At 33.8% G+C, this 8,733-nt stretch overlaps 1 protein-coding gene across 1 annotated transcript in view; it reads left to right on the forward strand.

The window, feature by feature from the left end:
* FBXO8 (F-box protein 8) overlaps window positions 1–7,800 on the forward strand; it is a 35,548-nt gene extending 27,748 nt beyond the window's left edge. Inside the window, exons 4-6 of the mRNA XM_060102648.1 lie at window positions 3,800–3,918; window positions 5,752–5,948; window positions 7,250–7,800. Coding sequence (XP_059958631.1) covers window positions 3,800–3,918; window positions 5,752–5,948; window positions 7,250–7,437 — 504 coding nt within the window. The 3' untranslated portion in view covers window positions 7,438–7,800. The remainder of the gene's footprint in view (window positions 1–3,799; window positions 3,919–5,751; window positions 5,949–7,249) is intronic.
* Window positions 7,801–8,733: the final 933 nt, after the last annotated feature.

Here is an 8,733-nt window from a genome sequence, read left to right on the forward strand (position 1 = left end):
GAGCTCCAACACATCCTTTTCTTCACCCTGAATTCCTTCTTAATATTGGCTTTAGCTATTTGCATATGTTTTCTTGAATTATTTGTGTTTGCCACCTAAATAAACATTGTGTCTAAACAGCTTACCGCTGTAATTGGAGTGTTTAAGTCTTGGTGCTGTCATTTGCATAACAAATTTTAGTGACATAATCCATGGAGAATGCTTTACAGAATTTCTTGATTTTTTTTTTTTTTTTTTTTGTCTTTGAATCACTGACAGCATGTGTTCTATTAAAGCAAACCTTAGCATGAGATGAGATGAATTCACCTTAACTTCTCCTGGGTTTTCATTGCTGCTTGGCCCTCCTTTTCTTTATCCCTAGTGGATTCCCTGTTACACCCTGCACCACTGTTGGTAGAAATCTTTACCATTTTGCTCAAGGAGCCAAGTCAGCTCTCTTTTTCAACTCTCTCCAGATGGCTTGTCCTCCCTAAAAAGAAAACCAACACGCACTCTGTTTTTGTCTTTTAACATTTTCTTCATGCACCTGTCTCCAAACCAGTACCGCTCTCCTGTCTTCCAGGCTAGACCCCACCTGTGTTTTCATTCCTTTCCCCTGCTCTCCTCTACTTGCAGCTCCAATTATCTTCTCTTTCTTATCTTTTTGCCCTTTAATTTTGCCATTTTTTCCCTCCTATATACTAATACATTTTTCAAGTGAGTCGGCTGTACTCGGTTTCCTTACCTTGCTCATCCCCTAGCTTTCTACTTGGACTTGAGTCCCCATAACTCTGTGGAAAGGGACCTCTTGAAAGACATTATTTTAAAAGTTTCTTAAAGCAAAACTCTTATACTTGTGTCCATCACTGTAAACCTGGCAGTGTGCATTATTTGGAGAAGAAGTTCCATAGCTTTCATCAGCTTAACGTCTTCACTCAAACCACACACAGTGTTTATTCCTTTTTCCTTGTGACACAGATGTCACAAGTCTTAATCTCTTCAGATGTCTTAATGCCTTAATCTTTTCTTCTTTTCTAAATAGCTTCACCTTTAGACCTAATATCCCTGTATCCCTCAACTCTTCCTTACATAACATGAAGTCTAGACCCTCCAACAATCCAATCAGGCCCTGGTTTCCTTTATTCAGATAGTTCTAATTTGTCAATATGCCCCATAAGATGTGACATCCAGAATTGGACACTTTTTAGTGCATCATGTAGATGATAATGAGCTAAAACCTTCCTTTCTCTGGAAACTATGTTAAAATAGGCTAATATTAATGTTCATGATTCCCTCTCTGCCTGTGAGACACACACACATGCACACACGTACACACACAGAAACACACACATATACTGCTGAGAGTTTTAATCCTGATTAATAACTATAATTAATGCTATATGATCTAGGGATTCCTCTGTACCATTCTTGTAAAACATTATTAAAAATCAAAAATACTCATACATGTATTAAACAAATATGTAGTTATTCAACAGATCTCATGCTATGGTTTCTTTCATTTTTATTGCTTAAAAAACAAGATAGGAATTCGGATGGTTGCTAGCTTGCCTATTGAAGACAATTATAATCTGGTCCCATGTCCTTTTCTGTTTTGTCATCCCTTACTCTTCACTCTGAAAGCCCTGCTTAAGTAACCTTCCTTTCCAGAGGAATCCCGGGCTTGAAACTGATGCTGTCTTTCCTCAAAACCAGCAGTGTTGGCTGATTTCAAGCCTGTGTAGCCGGTTTTCAGGACTGGGTTGAAAACCATCTGCTTACTCCTCTGCATCTGATTGATTTTGGAGAACTCAAGTGAGGTTACATATTAAATTCTCAAACATGTATTCTGTAAAAAAAGGAAATGACCAACAATTGTATGATGCTTGCATAAGGCAAATGCCAGTGTTAATTTACAACAAAGGAGCATCAAACAGTATTAACAATGGCATATATCATATAATTAGAGAATTACATGCTATTTAACAGATCACATTAGTGTTGTTTTACATTTTGTAAATTTTTAAAAAGTAAATTAGAATTAGTTTTGTGTCTCTTAAATACTGATTTATGAGTAAGCATGAATAAAGAACCTATTAATTACTACTTAATTGACATTCCTTGGTCTTTGAATCACTTGGATTAAAATTAAGCACTGGAAATACTTCTAATATGTTGTTATGCTTTTTAAATGGAGGAGTTTTAGAAAAAAAAATCAAAACCTGGCTTAATTTTGCAGAGTAGATTAATTAAATATACAGTCAACTCTCGATTGTTCAAACGAATGGAGGAAAGGATGGAACAAGCATTCCTGTTTCTCTCGTTCCTGCCCCTCAGACAGCTGCTGAGAACCTCATTCCAAACAAGTTCCTTGGCTTTTCATCTTGATCACGTTATGTGCTCTAGCCTTGTATCCAGGGTGCAGTCTGAAATATGGCTTACCACTGAGTTGGCAAAGTTTCACGTTCTCACATTCTGCTTTTTATATGCTTTTTAAAATCAGTGCTTTAGGATTGTTTTTATACTTTTCAAATTCTTATGAAAATTTGATAGCATTGCTAATAGCCTGTTATCCTCATAAAATTAGTTTTATACCAAAATCTTATCTTTGAATTACATTTTATAGATAATTATAACCTTTCAAAAGCATAACCTCATGGTACCAAATTGCTTAAAAAATGTAATATAAAAATTTTATGAGAGTTTTTCTCCTGAGAGTTTTTATAAAAATTCTTCCAATTTTTTGAATTCCTAATGTATGCAATATTTCTGATTACTATGTAAGCGTTTGTAAAGGGAAGAAATGCGGAAGGAATTTATGTGTGAAAACAGTATGTTGTGTGTATATAATATGTCATTTTCTCTACCAATTAACTGCACACATTGTGCTATTATCCAGACATGAGCATTCATGGGAATGCATGTATCTGGATAACTGTGAGTTGAAATAAACACACCTGCTTTTATTTCAATAACTGCACATTCAAATCCACATAAGGCATTTATTTGAATGTGACCTTCATATACATGAGAGAACATTGGTTTCAGTGTTTGATTGTTTTGTTGCTATTTTGTTGGTGGTGGTTTAAATCTAAAGTAGGGTACAACCTTACGGGTAATGCTTCTCTGGAAAACTTTGCATGCAGAGAAAAGGAAATTCAAAGATAAACCCTATGAAAAACACTGAAATTGTTTTGTCTTATTATGTTTAACCTCAGTGTGTATTGGAGCTAAATTCTTACAGAATGTATTAATAGCAATGCTTGAAGCCAAAGTGTATACAACCCATAAACCAGTCTGGAACTCTGCTCCTTTTACTTTAAGTAAATTTAATGATGATTCTTTCCAGAAAAAAACCTGTTAGTCTTTGATTTGGAGAATCCATTTTTCTCAAGAAGCTATTTCCTTGAAAAGTGTGTTAGAATATGTGTCTGAGCTTTAGAAATCATGTTTTCCATTAGGCAATGAAGTGTTTGTTGTAAGGCTTATTCTTAAAGTCTGTGTAATTGTTCTTCCCCACTCCCCCCACCCCCAATTTAGGTCATATTTCTGGATAGTTAGTTTTAACTGACCTGAGCCAGAAAATTGAATTAGGATGTCTTTAGAAGTCTTAACTTTGAATTTCCTACTTTTCATTGCATGTAAACTATCAACCACAAATAACAGTTTCAGTTCAAGTTCTAGCTTGTATTTTGCATGTTAAAGCTATAAACAGTCTATTAATGCTGGAAAGAATCTATAGCTATTGTTCTGCTATTGCCTAATTGTTGAATTTACAAAGGAAGACTGATTTTATTTATGTAGACTTGTCTTTCTGTCTTAGGGAGTGAACTACTTTATGTCCAAGGGCATCCTAGATGATTCACCAAAGGAAATAGCAAAGTTTATCTTCTGTACAAGAACACTAAATTGGAAAAAACTCAGAATCTATCTTGATGAAAGGTAAAAAAAAATAATTTTTCATCAGACACGAGTTAAATAATGCTTTTAATGAGTTAAGTTTTACCTTAAAAACTGTACTACGTAGCATTCATCTAGTTGCAAGATTGAGTGAAGACAGGAGAAAGATTCCTATACCTTGCAAATCATTTCTCTTGCAAGCTGATGAGGAATTTACCATTGTAAATGTAAAAAAAAAGCCCAAGCACAGACACAAAATGGAAGTCCAACATCTTTGTGATAGCAAACCAAAACTAGACATAAAATCTAAGTGTTTGGTAACTAAAAGTTATGAATTTTGAAATTGTCCATATAAAAATCAAATGGACAAATAGTACTCATAAACATAAATCCTATAAGATGTGTATATTTGCATCATACTACACAAAAGTGTCATGTAAAAGCTTGAAAATTCCAGAAGTGTGATTTAATAGTGTGCTTTACAGAGACAGTGCCTAGTATGCTGTTTTGACTTGATAGTCATTCATTTGTACTCTTGAATTCTGGGTATCAACAGACAGAAAAATATTGTGAAAATATTTTGATGTGACATCACCGAACTACCATTTTAAAAATTATAGATCTCATAGAAATCTAAAGAATGGCTCAAAAATGTGTCTTTTCAGTGTAATTCTCTTTTTTTTTATTTCTCAGGATTTTTCAACAACAATTTGTATTTATTATATTCCAGGAACTTTGCTAGAAGTAGCAGTATGCAGTTGATTAAAACATAATCCCTGTCCTTGAGGGGTTTATAGTTCAGCATATCGGTCATTGAAAGAAATTTCTTATGTAAAGATGGTGTCATTAACTCTTTTTGTCCTTAAATGCTAGGTACCTAGGGATCAGCAGTTTTTCTTTAAAGAACCAGATATTTCTGTGAATATTTTAGGCTTTGAAGAACATATGTTCTCTATTGCAGCTACTTATAACTTTGCCATTGTGTCATGAAAGCAGACATAGACAATAAGTAAACAAGTGAGTATAGCTGTGTTCTAGTATTTATAAAAACAGGCAGTGGGCTGTAGTATTTGGTCCACTAGCTGTAGTTTGCCTATCCCTGCCATAAGCAACTGGTAGAAATTAAGATTTCTATAATCATGATCATATAATCACGGTTGAGTTCAGTAAGGATTGAAGCATATTATAACAAAGTGTGACTATTAGAGCGCTATTGATAAAAAATAAGTATATATGCACATATGTACACAAATATTTATATAATTATAAACAACCTAAATGTATATCATTAGAATTCTTATATCCATAAGATACGCTACTGTGGAGCCATTTAAATGAAAGAGTTAGATCTTTGTGTAAAGACACAGAAAGCTGCTCACAATACACTATATGAAACAAGCAAAAGCAAATTCTAGAACAATATAGGGTATATGTAGACACTTTAAAAAAAAGTCTACATAAACAATTGTTACCTCTGGTGATGTGGATTGGTATGGAAAGTGAAGATTCTCCTTATTTTCATAATTAAAAAAATAAAGAATTCTGTTTGTCATTTGGATTTAGCCAAGAAGATACTTGAAAAGTTACCATTTTTAATACTGAAAAATTCATTTTTCATTCATTTTATAGTTAGAATTTCTAGTTTCACCTTGTTTTGTTATTCTATTCATGAAAGATTTCTAAACTGCTTAATTTTATAAGTAATCATACTTTGATGTTTTAAAATTTTAAGACACATATACTTTATAGGATTGCTGACGTGGTAATCAACGATAAAGTATTTTCATCCAAAAAATGAATAATCTGTGATTTTTCCCATTATTTTTTTAATAGAGAAAAGTTAACTAAAACTGTACCTTTTTCTTTTTCTACTAGGAGAGATGTCTTGGATGACCTTGTAACATTGCATAATTTTAGAAATCAGTTCTTGCCCAATGCACTGAGAGAATTTTTTCGTCACATCCATGCCCCTGAAGAGCGCGGAGAGTATCTTGAAACACTTATAACAAAGTTCTCACATAGATTCTGTGCTTGTAACCCTGATTTAATGAGAGAACTTGGCCTTAGTCCTGGTAAGAATGTATATAGTGAATTCCTTCCTTCTCCCATTCCCATCTCTAGGTAAAAATAGTAGTAGATGAGATATTTTTCTCACTATGGGGAAAAATGCTTCCTGTAGTTACAAATACTTGTCTTATTGCTTCTAGCAATAACTAGTTTGTCATAGCTATTATTTACATGTAGTAAATATACTGTTTTAGGAGGAAAGTTAGACTTAGATATATAAATTCTTTAAAATTCTTGGTTAAGCATTAGGTATTTTTACTAGTCTAATCAAAAACTTGAGAAATTATTTTTAAAGCTTTTAATAATACACATATTACATAGGTAACACCTAGAATTATTCTACTAAAATTTGTTTTTGATACAACTAATTTTCACTGTTTTGTGTGTATGTATATATGGGCATGGTATAGCCTGAGTCACCTATGTATTTTTTTCATGTGATATAGATTTATTTCTCTCTTCATATCAAAAAATCTTGTCGTGCTTATCTTAATACAGAGATTACAAAGCCTTTTCCTATCATATGAAATTTGTTGAGCATGCTTGTGCAAGACAACCTTTATTAAGACTGCAATATTCTGAAAAATAAACACCATAGTAGTAGCAAGTAGCAGTAGCAAGTGTCATGAGGTTTCTTACTGTTTTAACAGTAAACTATTGCCCTGAACAATATAAAGAAGAAAAATTTTTGTTGTGTGGGCTCAAGTTTAGCAGTTTTTTCCCTAAAGATTTACTTTTGAGATTAATATGTAAATTCCATAGACCTTTTAAATACATATCTTAAATGACAAGGGTAATTTAATAATCTTGTGAGATGTTTCCATTTTATTTTCTAGTACCAAGTTAATACATTTTCTTGTCATTAAAAATGCTTTCTAATTAAATTAGGTTTTTGTAAAAGCATTTGAAAATAAATATCCGACTTTTTTTTTTAACGGGAAGATATACTGACAGTACAAATGTATTTAATGGGTAGTTGAATGGGAATATCACATTTGAAAGCAAGAGACCAATAAAGCCAATTTTGAAATTTTTAAATTTAGAATGACTTTTTACTCTAAACTCCTAAACTATTTGAAGAAAATGCTCACTGAATTGGTGTTCAGTTAGGATGATCGACATCCCTGTTTGCCCAGGAGAGGAGTTTCCTAGGACACAGGACTTTCATCACCAAACTGGGGAAGGCCCAGGCGATTATGTTTAATTATCATCTACTCTTGAGCTTTAGAAATTATGAACAGTTTTGCCTTTGAGACCACAGTTTAAAAACCAGCCCGTAATTCCAGGTGTTCCTTTGTCCTTCCAGATGCTGTCTATGTGCTGTGCTACTCTCTGATTCTACTTTCCATTGACCTCACTAGCCCTCACGTGAAGAATAAAATGTCAAAAAGAGAATTTATTCGAAATACCCGCCGTGCTGCTCAGAACATTAGTGAAGATTTTGTGGGGCACCTTTATGACAACATCTACCTTATTGGCCATGTGGCTGCATAAGAGCACAATTGCTAGGACTTTAACTTGTAACTTCAAACTAAAACTACCCAAGGACTTATTTAGCAGATATGGGGGTTACATTAGTGCTGGTCATTCTAGCCTCTGTATACAATCAAGCTTGAGTGTACAACCCTTTTTTCTTTTACTCTTTTCTTTTTTAGTAATTTCCTTGGGGAACTAAAGAATTTTGCAGAATTTTTCTTAATTTTGCTTATCTTGTTTTGCACAAAGCAGAGCCATTGTCTGACACAGCTGTTTAAGAATGTTAAACTGACATTATACTCTAAAAAAGATGGTATATTTGTGCATTAGATTTGCCTGAAAAACTATTCATTTCCATTCTTTTCTAAAATACCATGTAATGTGTACATATTTAACTAAAAAGATTTATAATCATAATTATTTTATTGTAAAGATTTTAACTAAAGCCTTTCCTTTTTCTCTCAAACTGAGTTCTGAAATTTATTTGATTCTGATATGAAATTATTACTGTCTTCATAAAAGTTGGATCTGACTTCAATAGAAACTAATACCAGCTTCTCTTTCCTTTGAACTTTGAAAAGAGTATTGATTTGTTACTATGCAAAATAGGCATTTATTTTTATAACAGAAATTAATCACTTCATTTTTTAAATTTCTGCGTTAGTTAAGTCTCAAGTCCTTTAAACCATAGCAAAACAGGTTAAAATCTGTTTCCACACATAAGAACAAAATGTCATTAGAACTTATATCTGAAGTAGTCAAACCTTACTATTTTCCTAATTTTTTTATAAATTTATTTATTTTATTTATTTATTTTTGTCTGTGTTGGGTCTTTGTTGCTGTGCACAGGATTTCTCCAATTGCAGCGAGCGGGGGCTACTCTTCCTTGTGGTGCGCGGGCTTCTCATTGTGGTGGCCTCTCTTGTTGCGGAGCATGGGCTCTAGGCACACGGGCCTCAGTAGTTGCAGCACGTGGTCTCAGTAGTTGTGGCTCGCGGGCTCTAGAGCACAGGGTCAGTAGTTGTGGCACATGGGCTTAGTTGCTCCACGGCATGTGGGATCTTCCCAGACCAGGGCTTGAACCCGTGTCCCCTGTATTGGCAGAGGGATGCTTAACCACCGCACCACCAGGGAAGCCCTCTCCTAATCTTGATGATTTCTGTTTAGAATCAGTTGGGAAAGAATATTGTGAATGACGATAAACAGTCTTTATTCATTCATTCAGTATATATTTATCAAGGGCCTTCCATGTGCTAAGCATTGTGCCAGGTACTAGTGATACCTGGACATGGGCTCTGCCTTCACAGAAGCTAC

This window comes from Mesoplodon densirostris, chromosome 6 (assembly GCF_025265405.1).
Source record: "Mesoplodon densirostris isolate mMesDen1 chromosome 6, mMesDen1 primary haplotype, whole genome shotgun sequence".
NCBI lineage: Eukaryota > Metazoa > Chordata > Mammalia > Artiodactyla > Ziphiidae > Mesoplodon > Mesoplodon densirostris.